Raw genomic sequence first — 20529 nt, 5'->3', positions numbered from 1 at the left:
AAGGCAGAAGGGACTTTGCAGTCAGGTAGCCCCTTTGCTTGCCTTATGGAACTACTACGCTTTCCTAGAAGACCTCTATATAAATGTGTTTCTCTTCCTTAAAGAGTTCCAGTGAAAGGATGCACCCTGACCTTTCAGAGTTACCTGTTAACTGGTCTTATACTTGGATGGATTTTCCAACCTGGAACTTCTCTGCTGCAAGTAAAACTGATTGTTTCTTGTCCTGCACCACTGGAAAACAGATGATGGACAACATCAGTCTATGGGATGCTCTTGAAATCAGTATTGGAACTTTGTTGATTCAGTTCTGGTTTTGAATTTAAGAAATAGGGGGTAGATATAAAGGGTAGGTTTAGACTGGACATAAGGAACAATTTTTTTTTTTTACTATGATGATGGTGAGGCAGTGAAATAGGTTGTCCAGAGAAGTTTTGGATGCTCCATCATTGAAAGTGTTCATGTTCAGTTTGGATGGGGCTTAGAGCAACCTGATCTAGTGAAAGATGTCCCTACCCATGGCAGGGGGGTTGGACTAGATGATCTTTAAAGGTCCCTTCCAACCTAAACCATTCTATGGTTCTGTATATTTGAAATGAGGTAAATGAAACCAAAGAAGTAATGAAATAGGTGTTGTGTACACCTCTGCATCTTCATAAAGAGTGAAGTCTGTCTTAGCAGCAAAATTTATGTTTCATTCTGTTTAAAGATTGAGACTCTTCTGGTGAGTGATTGGGAAATAGATGCAGCTTAGAAACTTGCATGAGGTTTCTCATGAGACAGGGTCTTGAATTTTTTATTTTTAACCGAGGAAGAGGCAAAGTGAACAAGCAGAATTTTTTTGATGGAGAAGAGCAATTGTGAACTTTGTGTAAGATGATGTTCATTCTCTGCTCACCTGTGTGTTGCAGGAGCTTTTGTGGCTTATTAAAGGACTAGGCAGTCGTATTCATGAGTCATCGACTTGGCTGCATCTGTGGATTGCACAGAGGAAGGTATTAGCATTTGGTAGCGCTTTGTAACTCTTGCAGTTGTGGCTGGCCGAGTGCCCTTTTCCCCAGTTGACTACTGATTCTTTTAGAAAAGAGGAAAAACTTCCAGTGCCAGATGTTAGCTGGGAAGGGAAACTAATTGTCAACCCTTGCATCTTCCCATGTGTTGAGACATTTGTGTCTGGAACCCTTTTTTTTCAGGCTGTCATTGTTTTCCTGTCCCCTTCCCCTTCAGTTTTTCCTGGTTTTGCCTGTTGAAGGCCCCTTGGAAAAGTGATAGTCTCTTTGTGCAAACCGTACTTGCTTATGCAGGCCGTTCTTTATGTGTAACATCTGTGACTTTGTGTGGTGTCTAGCACAATAAAGTCTCTTTGCTACTTGGAGGTAGTGTAGTGAATGCCACAGAAACGAGACATTCATAATAATCCTTGTGATTCTGATATCTGATAAAACTATATAAACAAATCTTTTGTTTTTGGCATAATTTACTTTGGAGGGGTAGGAGGACATGTGCAGGAGCAAAGTTGCCATTTTTGTTCCAAAGATAGATGTATGGCATTTGGATGTGTTACTAGGGCATGAAGCTTGATAACAGTGATGTGTTCGGGACTCAACTTTTTAGCTGGTCATAGCTGAACGACTACACTGAGGTGGAGAAGTCCTAACTCCTGTAGCCTGTGTAGTGTTTTTTCAATTTTATTGAAGTCTGCAGATAGTCATTGTTCAGTACTCTTCTGGAAGGCATACAGCTCTTGCTTTGATAACCGGTGAGATAAAACCAAGGCACTGCCCACGCGGTCCCTTTCTGTCCTGCCTCTTTAGCTGGAACAGCCAAAATTAGGTTCTGAATTTGCTTTACTGTAGAGCAGCTCTCTGTCTCTTTCCCCCAGCCCCGAAAGTTTAGAGGGGTTGTTGCTGTGAACAAGATACAGAACTGTTTCTGCTGCCTTTGTACTCAGTGTCCCAGCAAGACCTGATAATAGGACTGAAAAGCCTTTCTGATAAATGAAAGCACTTAAAAGAACGATGTCAAGGGGTTTTAGATGATGTGATGCGTCTTGTCTGTGGGAGTTGGGGTGCATGAAAATAAATTATTAAGGAAAGTGTCTTTTAATGGAAAAAGAAGAATCATAACTTCTTAGCAGAAGAAGTGACAGAACAGTTTTAAACTGTCAAGACTGCTGATACTCAAGTTGTAATCTTAAATAAGTACAACAATCTCGGTTCCTGTTCTTGCCATTAGATGTAATCAATGACTTCAGTACATATGATGCTTTGCTGCAAGTCTACCCTTCCTTTATTGAGAAATTGCTGAGTTTCTTGTCTGGGTCTCTTCTCACTCCTACTGCAGGATTGCTGGCCCGAAAGAAAGGGAAAAACAAACTTCAATAAATCTCTTGTAGAGTTGTGTTTGTGTAGGGTGGCTGTACTGGTTCACAAAAATAAAAAACCAGGGTTCTTCATCCATCCAGGGTTCAATGCTCCTTCCAAAGCTGCCTGTTAGTGAGCATTGCCCGCTCTTCCTTGGCCAGCTGCCAGGTGCCCACCCAGCCACTCTCTCACTCCTCTTCCTCAACGGGATGGGGCAGAAAATAAGATGAAAAAGCTCATGGGTTCAGACAAAGACAAGGAAATCACGTACTAGTTACTGTCATGAGCAAACCAGGCTCGCCTGGGGAAGGTGAAATTGATTGCCAATTAAAATATGTTGAATGATGAGGAAGACAAAAATTAAAACATCTGCCCATGTCCATGGGTCTGGGTTTCGGATGGGATTTCACTGAGTGAAGAGATGCCCCTTTCCTTCCCATCCCCATGTCTGTGGGTCTGGGTTTTGGATGGGATTTCACTGAGTGAAGAGATGCCCTTCTCCTTCCCGTCCCAGTGGCAGGCAGGGAGGACCTGTCCCCAGGAGCTGTGGCTATGGAGGACACCGGCCAGCCGCTGGCAGGCCTGGGTGTTGGTGTCTGGCACTTGCAGGTGTTTTGCTGGCTCAGCCTGGTGCCTTTCAAACACTTGTTGTGGTGCCTGTCCCTGAGGGAAAGTTGTTTCATGTCCCTAATTGCAGACTGGCTACTTGGGTGACAGGCACGAGGCACCATTTTGTTTTTCGGCCCTGAGGCGGAAAGGTGTTTCCTTGCCTGCCTTCAGCATAGATTAGCTGGAGCTGGGCCCTGGGATCAGGTGACTAATCACCTATAAACCGACTAATTAAGCAATAGGGGAGGATAATGGCATGTTATGGCTTACTGGTGACATGCCCTGATGGGTGGGCGGGCGAGCAGCCGAGGGCTGGGCCCCGCTGAGCCGCTCGAGGGGACTTGATGCCATGGAGTGCTGTACGGTAATGGTGAAACACCCATTTCATGGAAAACACGGCCAATTTCTTCATCTGATGGTGAAGAAATAATTGGGCTCAAAGTTATTTTGGGGGAAATAGTCTCCGGATTAAACCGTTAACAATTTTCAAGAAAACCATTTAAACAAACCCACACCGTAACTGATTTCTATTTTAACCCATGAGGAGCTAAAAAGAGGATTTGCGACCCTGATTCCTGTAGCGGCTCTTCTCTGAGCAGGGCTGGAGGTGGAAGAGACCTGCTGCTTTCACAGATAACGCCGGGACCTGAGTAACCCTGACATTTAAAGGGGGAAAATTCATTTCCTTTATTAGCTGGTTAAAATCTGACATTGCAGAGGAAGCTCTGGGAGAGACAGCATTTAAAAATACTGTGTTATGACTCTTCAAGAGCGGGTTATGTTTCAAAAGCAGTTCTTAGACAAAGATGTCAAATTCCACCTGCTGTTTCTTTGTGTTTAAATTGAGAAAGTAATACATGTTGAATCAAGGGTGAAGTTTTATGGCTCGTGTAGTGTGTGGTTTCCACCGTTAACATTTCTCTTGACGGCCTCTTTGACAAAAGCAAGAACTATTATTGCAACCGTGGAGGTGAAACACAAGAGTGACAGCGGGGCTGCCGTGCTCAAGGTGGCACGCGAAGAGGTCTTGGAGAAGGAGCTGCTCCCCAGGGTGCTGGAGCCTTGCAGTATTTACAGCACTAGTTTGATTCCTCAGTCATCTCCCTGGTTTGTCCCCACAAGCATCACTAAATGGCTTCCTTGCTTCCTAAGTGCTGGAGATAGGGTAAAACCCCAGTTATTAGGTCCTGTGAAGTGGTAGGCGTTGTGCACTTCTGCTGTAGGTAGGGATCAAGGGGGTTTTGGTTTCAGCAGGGTTGTGGTGGTGGAAGTGTTTTGTGGAAAAGCTCAAAGGGATGACAGATTTTATGTCCGAGACTTGAGTTGTGTGTTACCGAGAGAGACGAGCTTGCGGACGTGGCTTCATCAGGGAAAAGTAAAAGCAAATTCTACTGCAACACAGATAAAATATACTCCTCTTAATTTTCAGCTGAGTTTAGAGAGAATTCAGAGTTGCAGAAAACAGATCAAGATACCGCAAGCTGAGCAGATAATGCAGGAATTCATGCCACTGGTGCAAAACTGCTGAAGTGTTTTCTTTAACAATTGCAAAAAAAACCCCACAAACCAACAAAAAACACCACCCAAATTATTAATTCAATGACATTTAAAAAAATGCTGCGTTTTTCTACTGTTCAAAATGAGATCAAGTGCTCTTTGCCAGTGCAGGAGTGCCCAGGTGTAGAAAGTGTGTTGATTTCAACCAAACAAATACACCAAACAATTTAAGTGAGCTGTTACAGCTTATTTAAGTAGGCTTGGCTTGAAGAGAACAACATTTTTAAAGACAAAGAATAAATAGTCATGGAAATGCTTGGTGACTATTCCAATTTTGCTTGCTTTGTGGCCAGCCTGGCCACAAAAAAAAGGGTAGGTGTTTTCTTTCTGAGCTGTGTTTTGGAGGAGTGTTTGGAGACACTGAGGAGTATCTTCCCTGTGAAGCAGCTAAACGCAAGGCTGGTGTCAATCTCCTGCGTGCCATCAGGCACGTTTAGCTGGATAATACACCACCGAGATGGAAACATAATCAGGCTGCTTTGGTATCCTCTGCTTGCGTTTTGCTTGAGAATTCAGTAAAGCCTTAGGCCCTGCTGTTAATTGTCAGGGCTTTCAGGGCTCCTGGCATACACATGCATAATGCATATACAGCATGAAGGCAAATGTTGAGAGATGGGATTCGGAGTAGGGGATTTCAGTAGACTAATAGGTTTAAGGTAATAGCATTTTTTTCCTCTTTCAAATAATCGGTGGGTTTCTTTCATTTTTAAAGGTCTGACGGTTTTTGCTTAGCACTAAGCACTTTATATTCTAGATCTCACCACCCAGATAACTGCTATTTTCTCTTTCCCCTTCTCCATTTTCCACTGGCTCCCTTGTGTGTAGGTATAATGAGGTTCTATGAACACCTGTTTTACATTGGGGTTTTTTAGGTTCGTTCTTTTTTTTTTTTTTTTTCCTTTCAGCAAAAAACCCGCAAGCCTTGCTGAAAAATATGTAGAGTACCAATAGGCTTCCCAGTGAATGCTGGGGAGCTGCCTTGCCAGGGTGTACTGAGGAGCTAGAATTTGGCTGTCAGCTTTTGGGGAAGGGGCTGTCTTTGCGCCAGACAAGACGCAGCCTGTCATGGCAGTGTGGGCCATGGATTTTGTTTTACTTGCAGAAAGCAGCCCAGTTTTATCAGGGTGGATCAAGTTTGCTACAAGCAACTGCACTTGCTTGCAACCTCTTCCAGTCAGAGCTGGGGTAATGTTAGCCTTGAGGATCTGCCTTATCTGGGTTTTATTGTGTCGTTGCTCTGGTAACAGCAAGTCTTATACCTTTATTAAAGGAAGCAGGGATATTTTATTTTACTCTCTAGACTCCAATCAAAGGGAAATTTTGAGGTTTCTTTCTACCACGGTTTTTGCTGTTAACAGAAAATCTGCACTTGCTCTGCAGAGAGTAAGTTAACCTTTTTTTGGTCTAAAAAGGATGGTGGGGTTTTTTAACCATAAAAATCAGCACCTTTTTTTTTTTAACTTTGGAAAATAAAGATCAGAACTTGCAAGAACATTTGGCGTCTGTATTCTAAATTAAAACCTGGGCTTTCAACACAATTTAAAAATATGGGGAAAAAGTTTACAGGAAACTTGAAGTTAAGAAGAATTAAGCCTTCTTAGAGACTTTGCATACACTCAATGCCATGCTGCTTTATCAGCTCCAATTCAGAAATCAGCTCCAAGGTCATTCGGGACTGTTTTGGAAGCAGGTCTTGCAGTTATAGGGCAGCTGTTGGAAAGTTTGTTCTCCTAGGGCCACTGTGCCTTTTCCCTGCCCAATTGCTGAGTTACCTTGAGACAGTGTTTGAGGACGTCTCTTGGTCAACTCAGATATTTATTTTAAAGGCTTTTAAAATTATTTTATTGTATTTTTTTAAAAAGAGGATGGGAACCTGGTATTGACACAGAGAATCCATTTGTAAAGAAGAACAACTGGGATCCTGCCTTTTGGTTTTGGGAGCTTCTCTGTACGTGTTGCAGTATCCTAGCACCTTACTTCTCATAGGTTTGGTTTTGCTGTATCCATCTGAAAAAAAAAAGGTGTTTCTTTTATCTGCTTTAGTTGAAATCCCTCTTCTCCCCCAGTGTTTCTATTTGGAAAATCTGTAAAGCATCCTCAGAGGACCTACTGCTACATCTGGATTCAGAACCAGTTGACGTCCCATCTCCTTGGGACTGGTGTCTGAGAGACTGGTGAGAGGGAAGTTGCTGGGAAAATTTGTTTTGGTGTTAATGAATTAGAATTTAGTAAAGTCTTAGTTATTGCTTTACTTCTAGTTTCATTTGATCTGGAGTATCAGAACCAGAATGCTCCAATCAAGTATTCATTATTGTGTTTTGTTTTTCTTGCAGGGAAGTTACCCAGTGTGGGAAGATTTTATAAATAAAGCTGGGAAACTACAGTCTCAGCTTCGGTAAGTTTTGTGTTACACAGTCAAGATCCCCTACAGTTCCTTGTGTGTGCAAACATTAAGATTAAATGTAGCTTCTGCAAGGATAATTTGCTAAGCATGTCCTAGTAAAACTGTGCATGTTTTGTAGTCAACACCCATGTATGTAATTTTTCCACATACTGCTGTTTTAATTTATTTAGGAAAACACAAAATCTCCCACCAGCTGTGCATAATAAACATAGGAGGATGGAGCCAGGCTCTTCTCAGTGCCATCCCTTGACAGGACAAGGGGCAATGGGTGCAAGCTGGAACACAGGAGGTTCCACATAAATATGAGGAAAAACTTCTTTACGGTGAGGGTGACCGAACACTGGAACAGGCTGCCCAGAGAGGTTGTGGAGTCTCCTTCTCTGGAGACATTCAAAACCCGCCTGGACGCGTTCCTGTGTGATATGGTCTAGGCAATCCTGCCCCGGCAGGGGGATTGGACTAGATGATCTTTCGAGGTCCCTTCCAATCCCTAACATTCTGTGATTCTGTGATTCTGTAAATTTCATGGCTTCTGATGGAAAATTGGAAAGATAGTTTATTGTTGTTTAGTGAACACACATTGGAGTTAGCCCTATGTTGTCCTTTTTATTAGGTTAGAATACAGCAGGTTTATATTAGAAGAGGGCTCAAAATATTAGAGAGTCTTTGGTAGTCTTAACAGCACTTTTTTCTGCCTTAAAAACGAAGGGAATTTCTATGCTGGATCATTTATTGGTGATTATTAAAACTTATGTTATTGGTGTATACTTTACAAATGGCATTCTGAATTACTTAATAAGTGCCATATGTATCATACTCAGATCAATTCTGCTACCTCTAAAATTCATTCACTTGTAAAAGCTGTTTCTGCTAATATGAGTCCAAGCTCCATTTCTTCACAACTCTCCCCAAATTAGTCTCTGCTGTGCTCTCCAGAGCATCAGCGGGTTTTTTCTCACAGCAGAAGCAGCAGTAGAAACAGGTATGGTTATTGGCAGTCTGTTTTGTGGTTCTGTGTTGTGTTGTGAACCATTCCTGAAGAAGCTAGAGTTTAGGCTCATTTGCCCTAAACAGCTGGAATATGCTGTTCTGCCACACTGTGCCTAAAATAAAACACTTGCATGTGGTTTTTCCTTTTCCAGCAGTCATGTCATGTTGAGTGAACGTGGAAGAAGCAGAGGAAGTATAGAAAGAAGGGAAATTGAGAACTTTCCTAGCCCTTTGTACTCTTTAAACACCGGCCTTCTGGGAAGGCATGAGGGATAGTTTTGTTTATTTCCCAGTCCTGTGGTGTTGCAGTCAATCAGTGTAGTGCTTTTCTAGCTACAGGAACATGCAAGCAGGCAGCTTGAAAGCCTGTGTTTGAGGATTTGCTGTTCATTTCTAGCAAATGTGAGCCTTTTGCCTCTGGTTCATTTCTGTGTGCTCTGATAAAGGACGGCAGATGTCATCTGAGCTAGAGCCAGATCTTCCTGGATCTTGTTACTGCAGAAATGGAACTTTGTTATTAGCGATATAATTAATAATTAACAACATGGTACACAAATAACGGCATGACCCACAAGTCTGGAAGATGAAGAACACAAACACTGTTAAGGAAAATCCCAGAAAAGATTTATCTGGTTCCAGGGCTCAATATTGCTGGCTAGCTGTCAGGGGTTTTTTGCCCTTCCTTTAATTTGCTGGGCATGTGGAGAGTCCTTATGCATTTGGTTGGTCTTCTCAAGCCCGTTTTTTTTGTGTTCAAATCTTTTGTGCTGTCGGTAGGCCATTTACTATGCTGCCAGTTATGTCCTCTGTATCTTGAGCATATTTGGAGTGAGACTTGCATAAAATCTGATCTAATTAAGTAGTCCTGTGGTCTTTTTGGCCGAGGATCAGCTTCCCTGCAGGTCTCGCAGGTTTTTTGAGGGTAGCAAGGAGCTCTTGAAACAAAGTGGCGTTGATGGTCCTCCTTCAGAATTTTGCTTGGAGAGGCTGAGTGTTACCATTAAGAGAGGAAGTCTGAGTTATTGGTAGAAAAGATGTGCAGAAACAGAACCACGAGGTAACTGTGGAGAGGGCACAGCTGCGCTTTACCTGTAGAGCCCTGGCCTACTTTCACTTAAATTGGGTCAACCAGACTATAAACCATCAAAAATCTGGTACTGACCTGAGGTGTTCAGGGCTCCAGGGCCTGCTTATGTAGAACAAACGTGTTCAGAAAATTGTAACTCACGTTTGCTGCCCACTTGAACAGACGTGTGGTCTGTGCTTTCCAAGTCTGTAGGGTGATGGGGCTAGTGAGGTTGACAGTCTGGACTGTGGAGTCTCCAAGATTGCTGGTGTACCTCTCAGGAAGGGACCTGCTTGGAGGAGCACTGGATCAGAAAGTGTTTTTGTTTGGTTTGGGTTTTTTGGGGTTTTTTTTGGTTTTTTTTTGAAGTGGAGATTTTTTTTTTCTTTTTCCTCTTTCCTATTTGCCCAAGAACTCCAGACCAGTCTGATTTCCAGGAAGTTGCTATTTGCTGTTTCAAGGGATGCTCATGCCCCTCAGATAAGAAATTCAGGAAAGTGTTTGGCCAGGATCTTAGAAAAAAGGAAGGTCCTGCATGCTTATTCTTAAAATATACATGTTCCCTGGAAATAGCAGTGCCTGTAATTTGTACACTAATGGGTGCAATATAATGTGTGTTAGATTTGTTTTTCATGTTTGACTGCTTAATACTAGTTCATCAGAGGAAATCAGCTAGAAGGGGGATGGCTGTGCTCTTTTGAAATGGCACCTGTCCCGTGCAATTCACAGCACGGAATTAGCATGGCTGCCTCCAAGTCCATAGAGCTAACACAAAGCAAGGAAGGGATTAAGAAATGAAGGAGGGAAAAGGCTAAATTCAGATATAAAAGAGGATATTTTTTGTGGCCTCTGCAAGTTCACAGTGGTATTCTTTATAAGCCTAAATGTTTTTGGCAATAATTAAATAGGCAGCAATGAGACATTGCTAATGTTTTGTTATCTGTATGCATTTCAGGACTACAGTAGTAGCAGCTGCTGCCTTTTTGGATGCCTTTCAGAAAGTGGCTGACATGGCTACTAATACACGTGGTAAGCAGATGTGTCAATATTGAGTTTAACAGAATGCTGTGTCGTTTATACCATTTGTTGTAATTAAAAAAAAAAAGTCTAACTTGTTACATTGACGAGCAGATCTGTGAGACATCTGTTAGATGGACTTGCACTTTGAAAAAGTGGCATGTGAAAAAGGAAGTAATCTTTTCTTTACCAAAAAAAAATGCTGGAAACCTGTAATTTAAATGTGTCATCAACCATGTGAACACTTCTTAATTACCATTTGAATTATATGTTGATGAATAATATTTTAGAAAGCAAGATTTACTGAAATCTCTATTCACTGATGCTTCTGTACCTTAAGTAAATGTAAAAGGCTTGATATTCAGCTGGTATAAATAAGTGTAGGGCTACTGAAGATAGAGCTGATTACCAGCTGATGCTATGGCCTTTGAGGTCTGCAGATAATGATGACAGCAGCCTGTACTTGTATCTTTGAGGAAAGTCTTTGCTTGTCCTTCTTCTTCCTTAAGTCTGACATTACTGGTCAAAATTAATTTTCCTGGGCTGTGGGCTTCTCTGGATAACAGTCTAAGCTTGTTGGTGAGTATGGAGGCCAAAACAGTGCAGCTGGCAATCCTTCCGGGCTGCTGAGTTGGAAGGAAACAAAAGGCTGCTTCTCTCTGGTGTTGGATACCCAGTGACCAAGGCATTGCATGGGGATGTCCTTGGAGGCATAGGGCGCTTCTCATGGTCGCTGCGTCCCCAGGCTGTGTTACCGAAGAACAAATCTGAAGTGCATATATCACAGCTGAGTGGCTTTTGGTCACCTCTAACCTTAGAGGTTTTGTAACTTTTTTTTTAAGTCCTAATGTGTCATTGGCATTTGACTTGGAGAGTAAGAAAGTAATACTGCTAACATGATGAGTGTGTGTTTCCATTAGCAGTGTGCAAGCTCAGCCAGACTTTCGTTTCCCTCCATTTCTGGCTAACAGGAGCAGTAGCAGCTGCTGGAGCAAGCGTAAAAGCATAGAATGACAAGAGGGAACAATTTTTTTTTTCCTTTTTAAAGCTAATATTTACATTCTGATAAGAAGTTCCTAATTATATGAATACCTTCTGTAAATTATGGGTAATCTACTCATGTAAAATAATAAACACTCCAGAAAGTGGAATAAACTGAGGATGAGACCCAAGGCAGAACTTAACATGGATTTCTAACATGTCTTTCCTTCAAGCATGCTCTCTTCTATTTCTTCTCCCTCTCCCAAACGGAAAACAAAGTAAACCTTACAAAAATCCTTGAGACCTGTCTTGTCTTCTGGCTGTGCTGGCAGGCTTATAGAACTTGCATTCAGATATCAGGATGACTGAAACTCTCCTGCTTTCCGACAGAAATGGTTTGTGTGGTTTTTTGCACTTTCTGCTGTGTTATTTGGACTATGTCCAACAAGCGTCGTGTCTTGTCTCTTATCTCTTCGAACACATCCTTTACAAAAGGAGCTCTGTAAATCCAGGCCTGCCAAATTTGTATGGCTCCTCTGTTCTGTCTTTCTGCCTTCCCTGACTGAAAGGATAGAAGGAAATTTTGTTTTTATTTTTAGAAAGTGATGTTCTGGGCAAAGAATCAAAATTCCAAGCTAGTTGGTGGTTCTGATCTGCCTCCCAACCCAACTTCCACTCGTGCCCATTGAAGTATTTAGATATGTCTATTGCCTTGGAGCATCTCTGAGGTTGCATGTTGGTCCTTTAACAAATACAAATCCTTCTAGCTTGCTGTGGACAGGGATAAAATCCTGGCCCCATTGAAGACGATGGCAAAACTCCCTGTGACTTCCTAGGGCACAATTTCATAAAAATGTGTTTTGCCACTAGTATAAACAACCATATTCAGAAAACAAAACTAAACAAACTTAGCGTTTTTATTTTGTGATGTGGGGATTTTAATGGGCTCCCAGTTTTCCCTTCGAGGAGTTATCTAACTTGGAACAATTCTTTGTTGAATTTTGCCTGTTACTTATCCAGTTTATAAAATCATGTATTTGATTGTCTAATCAAACATCTGGCTATGCTTCACACTGTTTAGAGAGTTCGCAGTTAACCGGTTAACCAAAGTCAGCAAAGTTCACGTGCAGCTTCTGGGGATGTGCAAGACTTGCATAGCACTTTCCATGATAAAGGCAGGGAGAGTTGGTGTATTTTAAATCATAAGACTTGTTTATCATTGCGTGAGCCAAATGCTTCTTCTGGGAGCTGTATATGAAAATGCTGAAGCAGATGCCTGTTCTGGAGGGACAGTTTGTAGGATGGCTGAAGTGTTGTGAAGCTGGGTGCTGCATTTTATTTGTAATTGCTTATAGTTTTACAGAAAGTGGCCTGTTATTTTTAAGACCCACTGGCGTAGCTGATGAAAGCATTTTATCAGTCAGCAGAAGCACTATGTGGCTACTCTAATCTGTTTGCATCAGGATTAGCTTTGAAAGAAGAAAAAGTGTTTACATGGATGTACATGTCCACACACATGCAAGAGGAGATAATTACCTTTGCAGATATCAAGTGTTGAAGTATGAGACCTTATTTCCATCAACTCCAGTCCTTGTTCCAGCTGATCTTTCTCTGCCTTGTGTGCCATTACCGCTGTTCCCAAACACTGGCTTTTCCCTTTTGGTGCATCTTTCTTTCTATGTCCTTTAATTCCTTCTAGTTCTGCAACAGTAATGATGTTTAGCTTCACATTCCCATTTAGAGCTCAAATAGAGGGCATAATTGGAGCTCTGCCTATGGTAAAGCCTATGGTTGGATGAGTTGAATAACCTGTACTTTGCTGTATTTTCCTCACGTTGTAGTTTTCGAGGTAGGAAAAGCCCTGATGAATGTGAAGTACTGGTGTTTTGTGGTGACTCAATACACAGATGAATTTCCCGACTAGCTCATTTCAGCTTTTGCTTCCTTCTTTGCTGTCTTTCCATTTAGATGCATATCAACCAAAAGTCTAGTCTCTGTTTTTTTTTTTTGCCTGAGTTCAGTTCAGTTCCGTCAGTTCAATGCTCTTTGATTTTAGCCTGACAAGGAAGAACATGGCGAAAGTAGTTCTGATGCATCTGTCGTCAAAAGGTTTTATTTCTGTGGGTCTGATACTCTGAAAAACATCATTTGGATGGCGGACTCTGTCAAGTTATGTTGCTAATTCTCTAATAATGCTAGCTGTATAGCAGTGTGTGCTGTTTTTTCCCCGGTACCAGAGATGTTTAAAAACAAAATTCCTTCAGATGTTTTGACTTTTGAGCTCTTGACAAGATACACGCATCTGTCTAGCAGTTCACATTCAAGCTACATCTGTTTGGCATTCAGCCTGGCAGAACTCAATAGTCTGCTGTGGAATCTGATATTATTTCTCACTATGATTATTAAAGAGACTACTCACAAAATATTCAGTAGATACTTCAGGATACCTTTAAGCCCCAGTGAAGTTTCCTTTTGGGGAGGTGTGTGCTTGTGAGTTTTAGTTCGCGTTTTTCTCATATGGCTTAAGTCTTTCAATATATGAAATTTTGAATGTTTATCTGCATCAATTCTAACCGAAGCATGAAAGAGATTTAAGTCTGATTTCATTTAATAGCTGTTCACCTGATATTTTGTGCATTAAAAATTTATTCTCTTATGAAAGCAAGAACTGTGCATCCCAAATATAAACGTATATCGCATATGCACATATTGTAAGTTGGGTTTGAACAGTATGTAAATGGATGTGTGTAAATTGCTTTGCTTTTTGTATGCTAGTAGTATGCTGCCTCTGCTGCATTTGAATGTCCTTTGTAGATTAAGTGCTAGAATTTGCGAACTTGAAAAAGTAGGTGAGAAGAGTAACTATCTTCCTTGTGTTATGAGGGTGATTAATGTGAAGACATGCACACTTCTATATCTACTTAATATATCAGCAGCAGCTTCTGTGGAAAAAAACTTCCCCCAGTCTTGTCTACCTACATCTTCACAGGTGTGAATTAAAATTTATGGAAAGATGATCTAAAAGCTTTGATTTACCCTGAAGCATAAAATTGATCTTCAAAGTGAGATTGTTAATGAGGCAGCTGATACCCAGTCTTGTGGGTTTTTTGTTTTTCGTTTGTATTGAAGGGTTTTACATATACATCGATGTGTTTGATATTAGCAGATTAGTTAAATCACTTCAAGATACTTTTCAGTGTATCACACGGCTTTCTCTGGCCGGTTGGATTCCATGGATTGTAATGCTGTTCGAAGTTGCCTCCTTTCAACTTGGCACATGCTACTAAAGGTATGTTTCCCCTGACTTTGGTAATTTTGACATCTGTCATGCTAGTTGGTGCTATTTACATTTTCCATCTCTTTCATTTTACAGATGTCTGAGAGGACTTTAAGGCAATGCAGAGCTACTGACAAGAGTTGCAGGAAGTTCCAGTTGAGGGTGCCTGGTGGGCAGAGGGAGTCTGAGGACAGGGAGGGAAGAGCTGTGGTTGGTCAACCAGCTACAAAGGGACACTGAGCAGACCAGGAAGCAAAACTCAGCCTGAGCGTGCATAGCAAGCAGCAGTGACAGGGTACCAAAACCAGCATAGCCATTTTAATGTTACCCTTTTGAGGTGCAGGATATATCGGCCTGGAAGAAGTGCTGCATTAAAATGTCTGTACTTTTTTCAGACCCCATTAAACTTTATCGGCACTCAGAAATGTAAATACGGTTTAACGCTTTTACTTACAAAGTTAAATCTGATTAATATCTGTGAGTGTCTGCCTCGGGTAGTTCTTGTACTGCAGTATTCAGTGACTGCTCTTCATTTTTAATAAAGCTGCTGAAAATAGTGCCTTTGCTGCAGATCTGTCTTCCTGGGCAGACTCTGCATCCATGTTGCTCCAGGTATTGTGTGAGTACATCTTCAGGTAGCCCTTACTCTGGGTGTTCTGTTGTTGTCTTAGCCAGGATATAAATGGTATGTATTGAAGTGGTTTTCCAAGGTGACAAGCTGCACAAAGTGTTGCAATGCTGGAATTAGCATCTGTTATCTCCTGAGTAAGTGTGCTTAGGCCTTCTGAACCAGTATTGGCTCACTGCAAATAAGGCACAATGTGTCCCCAGGGATAAATCCTTGGTGCCACAGCAAAATGTTCTGGACAGTACTGAAAGGTGGCTTTTTATTTATTTATTTTCATGGACACACACACAAAAAAAGGAGCCTGGGAAAGGGAAAGACACCACAATCTATAGCAGTAGACTTAACATTTTGGAAATTAATTCTTATGCTCCTGGCTATGGACTGGGAAGCTGTGATGATGATCTGCGGGTAATTTCAGAGTGAAAACAAAGCTGGGCACATGAGGAAAGGGATTCTCATTGTCCAGTTCTTTTGTCTTTCTGACTCCTCTTTAACTTCAGATGCTTGTACTCAAATAACGATACCTTTGTTTGAGCTTCCTGTCAGTTAAGACTTTGTAATAAGCACTTATTCCTCTCATGGAGTTTTTAAAGTAAAATAATACAGTCCAGTCTTTCTTTGTGGAACTTCAAATATAAAATAATCGGGAAGAAGTTATTTAAATGAACCATTCCGTCTTCCATTATACTTTCATGAAAATGATGCAAAACACAGGACCAATTCAAAATCCTTGGCAGGTAATTTTGAAGCTGGATGCGTATTACATGTCTGTTGCATTTTGAGAAGTGGGACTTGGAAATGCTGCTTGCAAGTGCTAAAACTACAAAACACATCTATAATGGGCAGCGCTCTGTTTCCATATTCCTGTCTTTGTCTAGACAAGCAGCAAATGTCAGTCCATGTCTTTCAACAAGTGTGGCATCCTGAGAACTCTGCTACTAACATGAGCCCGTTTGGCTGGAGCGGTCAAAACGGGCTGAACATCTTACATGCCCGAACACAAGAAAAGTGATTTGGTTATTAATGGCTAGATTTTATATTTAGAGGATTAAAAGGGCTGCTCTGCAGGTGAAACATTACCATTGCCTTTTCGTTGGGTGAGTGTATGCATTGCAGCATGAAGAAATTTTATTTCTTTATTTTGACCTTTTTTTTCCTTGAGGTCAAGACGAAATCTAGCTCAGGGTCATTGGCAACACTTGCGCTGCTTTGATGTTCCTACCTAAGGAGAAATTTTCAGGACAATAGATAAAAATAATGGCTATAACAACTTGCATAGTCAGCTACGCCTTGGTACAGTGCACAGTGTGATGCGTAAGTAGAGTTAGTATTTGCCCTACAACGCAGTATTTTTTTGGGCTCAACGTACTTTGCTAAGAGACTGAAGTGTTGTTAGGAAAGGGGTAAAGCTGCCGGGTGATTGTGTATGCTAACAGAAACAGAAAATTTGAATGCAGGAGTAACTTCTGTGAAGGAGAAAAATAAAAGGATAAGGGGGGAAGAAGCAAATAAGCTTCTTTAATACTTTATCCAAGGAGTGGGCAGATGTGTCAAGATAGGAGTGGCTGGCCTCTGTTTTTTTTCATAACTGAATGTAAATCTACTCACTGTCATCTGAATCAGAAATCTTTGGGAGTGCGCGGAGGGGGAAAAGCACAGAGTTAATCTTTCATACACTCAATCTTAGTTGTCATTCTTCCTTACACAGCTGTGTTGCTTTTAGTAGGATAGAATATCAGGTGGGATGGATGGATTGATTGTTGTTCCCAGCTACATGATGAGTTTGTATCTCTGTGGGCATCTTCACACAGAGCCACCTACACTTCAGTAACTAACTACTGGTTTTGTAGCTCCAAAGAGTTTTCTCAGTCTTAACGACAGAAACAAACTTTCAATGTCTTAAACATGCAGTTTGGGAAATAATGAGGATAAATAATAAATGACTCTGAGAATTTCCTTCGGATAATTCGTTAGGTTAGAAGCAAAGGTGCAAAAGCGTCCTTTTGATAATGGGATGTGGATTTGAAAATGGAGGCTGAGGTTTTGGTTGGTGGTTGGTTTTCCCAGAGTAGCACACGTTCCTGTGGTGGGAGATCCCTTTTGGGCTAATTCGGTCAGCCTTTTGATGTGATAAATTGCTAGTTGGCACATAACAACAATTCTGGAATAACCACAACAAGAGAGTTGTTGCAGCTTTTATTTATTTTTTTTAATCTGTCACCAGTTGGATAGCAAAGGTAGCTGAAGATCTGTTTCCACTGCATTTTATTTCGTATCTGATTTATTTGCCATGAGACAGAAAGGGAGGTGGTGTAGGAGGAAAATTAAAAAAATTAGTTCAGACTTAGCTAGGTTTCCTGTCAGGTAGGGTAGTGCTTTGTGGCTTGTGGACCTTGCCCATAATGTATTGTGGAGGCAGCAGAGCAATTGCTGCACTTCTGCTGCCTCATCCCTTGTGCCTTACAGATGTCTCAAAGTGCAGGTTCAGCAGTTGTCTTCTTGTTGGTCACCTCAGAGGTGGCTTCCAAGAAGACATAATGTGCTGGTGAAGGATCAGGTTGGTGCTGTCAGCTGGCTTCATGCAAACTCACCAGACCTCTAGGGAGGTGAGTGTGGACCTGACCAGAGTCCAGGCAGTTAGCTCAACCTCATTGCACCCCAGTCTATAGGTCCCTTGAACCACTTGAGGCATTTCTTTACATCAGCAAGGCAATTTGTGCAAAGGCTGTGGTATAAAGATGCATGCTTTGCCTTGGGATGTCTTCTCCATCTCCCTAGGTCTGTTCCTACCCTGGCTGGACAGAAACTGGGTTTGTTACTAGTGATGTAAGAGATACACAAAAAGTGAAATTACAGGCTCCAGCAGACCAGTGTTGAGTGGAGTGTCCAGAACAATGGAACTCTGTCTAATCATTAATAAAAGCATTAACAGAAGTCATTAACAGAAGCACCAGTGACATCTGCATTGTCTAACAGGTTTTTTTGCTCTCCATAATGCAGTGTGCCTCCCAGAAGGATGCTCCTCTGTGCGCTTTCGGAGGTGTCAGGACAGTAGATTGTGTATGTTTGCTCCGTGTGCGTCCATGCAAACTAGCATTGCTACTGCCAGGTGATTTACTCGGTTGATACAATTCATCTCATGTTTGCATACCTGCTGCTTCCAGGGAAGCAGTGCATGTTCATGGTAATAATGAGGTCTTGCTTAAAAATAGACCAGCTTCCTTCATTTTCTTGTCCTTCTGTTTGCTTGATGATTTGTCGGGTGTTGCCAGCACAAATGTTTGTCCCTGTTGCTGTGCAAGCTGTTCCCCCCCTTCCCTCCTCCCCTACATGTTAGTTTTCTTCAGTGAAGCAGTTCCCTCCTCTTTTCTTCCCTCCTTGAGGTAGCAAAACCTGCACTGTCAAGGCTTATGGGCTCATTTAGAGAGGTGGAGAAGAGTCCCCGCTGGTTCTCTAATTTCACTAGAAAATTAGCATCTGCCTAGGACAAGAAGTGCATTGTGATGTGTCTTCCTCTTCCACTCCCATGCCTGATGAAGCCCAACCTGTAGAACTACTTCTGAAAAGTTAAGATAATATAATTCCTTCACTGTTCCACTTCAGGGCTCAGAGCCCTCCTCTTGTCTTTGCGCTTTCTACAGCGTTTTTTCCTAGAAATTAATTTGTGACCTGCTCTCCATTCGGGTTGCTTTTTTGGACAGGGTGGAGAAGGAAAGGAAGATGGGCTGTTTCCGAAGGAGCTCTGGGTTGTGACCTGCCAGTACTTCCTTTGAAATGTTTGGACTCTGTGTACTTGTATTTATATATGCTTAAATCTTTCTACTGCTTTGCAGTTTTTGCTTTTATTGTTGTTTTCACCTGGGCTTCTTGCATGTAAAAAAGAGTATGTTTTCTAATCTAATGAAGCCATTGAAAAATGCTGCAACCTTTGTGGCAGTCATCCCAACACAGGCTTTGTGGAAACCACTTCAAAACTAATAGCAGTGGCAATTGTGTGCGTGGGAGGGGAGGAGAGCACGTTCAGCTGCAGCGGGGTGGTGTCACGGGGTAGAAGAGGTCTCTGTTTGTACAATCAGCCCCTGCAATTGTTGTGAAATTCTCCTCTCCTGCAGCATTTATTACTATGTAAAATTGAAATCTGCATGATTTCCTGCCGTGAGCGCCTGTGCCGAGGGACTTGTTTCTATAGTAACTAATATCAAGGAGCTGGCTGGGACTTCGCTTCGGAGCTGTATTTGAGCGTATTTCACAGTTTAATGCAATCCTGCATGAGTATTTGATTGATGACAAACAAGAAGTCGGGGGTTGTGGCTGCCATTGCTGCAGTAGTAGTGCATGCACCTTGGCATGTACGTTGAGGTCTAAAAAAAGGCATTTTGCAAAATGTGGGAGTTGGAGGTGAGGTGTGAGAAGGTGTCTGTCTTTTTTTTTTTCTATTTTTTTTTTCCTGAGGGAGACCTGCTGAACAGAAACGCTGAAGAATACACTGATCAGTGTTTGTTGGGTTCTGGCATCACTTCAGCCCACCTTGAAGCAAAATATAAGCCTACGAACTGGGTCTGTTTTCCCCCAAGAGTAACAGCCATTGTTGTTGCCACTGTTCTGTTTTGAAGCAGAGCTGGTGCTTGTTCTGCTGAGCATGATAAGTAGTGCTGTTAATGCATTTTCATATGCAGGACCAGCTTCTGCCCTCGCTTAGGCCCAGGCAAAGCTACTAAATGTATTTGTTTTGCAGGGTTAAACAGGGAAGGGGATGGAGAGGGTTGAAGCTTGACTTGTAAACTGTAGGCTTTCAGGGTGCCAGGCAATATGGAAAGCCTAGTTTGCCCAGTTTGCGAGTAGTCTAGAAAGGCATAGTGGGGTCAGGTGCATGAAAATGGAACTTAATCTTCCAGTTAGGGTCACTTTTAAAGTAAAACTTCCATCATGTGATGGAGGTGGGGAAGGAATGCAGAACAGTGGTCCCTGTCCAGAGAAGTCCTGTAAGTACAGAAATTGGGTGTAGGCAGGCAGCAATACTTTGCTCTTTCTTTCTCTCCCCAGTAGTTCCCCAGAATTGTTTTGAGGCCAAGCTTGAACTGTGAAGTAAGCTTATGGCATTGATGAAATAGTCTGAATTGTGAAGATGTCTTTGTGTATGACTGAAGGTCAGTCTTCATGGCTGTGCTAGAAAAGGAGGTGTGTATGAGCATGTGCTCCCCCTACTTCTCTCCCAAGCCCTTTCCCCCCAAAAGCCAAGCATCTTCAAGGAGAGGGTGAAGTTGTGTGTCTCATGCATTTGTGTGCATGCCCACACACCTGGTTCAGTGAGGAGTGCCCTTTACTCAGCCAGCTCAAGGGGACCCTTGAGTTGGCCACTCCAAGAGCAGCCTCTTACCCATTTGGTATTTGCAGATGCTGGAAGGAGCTGTGGAGAGGAAGAAATGGATGGAAGACAAAGAGGAGCTGCATGTGTTGTGCTGGGAATATTTAGGGGAGATCAGGGACATATAAAAAGCCTCATTTCTGCATGAATATTAAAAAAAAAAAATCTCTTCAGAGAGCTCATCTTTTATATTCACTGTTTACGTATGCAAGTCCATAGTAAAAAGTATTACAGTGATTAAAAAAAATTATTACTGGATTAAGTTGGTTGCATCA

At 41.9% G+C, this 20529-nt stretch overlaps 1 protein-coding gene across 5 annotated transcripts in view; it reads left to right on the top strand.

Annotated features, from left to right (window-relative positions):
- Positions 1-20529, top strand: part of MTSS1 (MTSS I-BAR domain containing 1) — a 139039-nt gene that overhangs the window by 9850 nt on the left and 108660 nt on the right. For all 5 annotated transcript variants that reach the window (XM_068396295.1, XM_068396293.1, XM_068396292.1 and 2 more), the window contains exons 2-3: positions 6860-6921; positions 9942-10015. In XM_068396295.1, coding sequence (XP_068252396.1) covers positions 6860-6921; positions 9942-10015 — 136 coding nt within the window. The remainder of the gene's footprint in view (positions 1-6859; positions 6922-9941; positions 10016-20529) is intronic.

Source organism: Nyctibius grandis, chromosome 3, assembly GCF_013368605.1.
Source record: "Nyctibius grandis isolate bNycGra1 chromosome 3, bNycGra1.pri, whole genome shotgun sequence".
NCBI classification, from domain to species: domain Eukaryota; kingdom Metazoa; phylum Chordata; class Aves; order Nyctibiiformes; family Nyctibiidae; genus Nyctibius; species Nyctibius grandis.
Note: the sequence above shows the minus strand (reverse complement) of the source record. Positions and strands in the feature narration are given on the sequence as shown.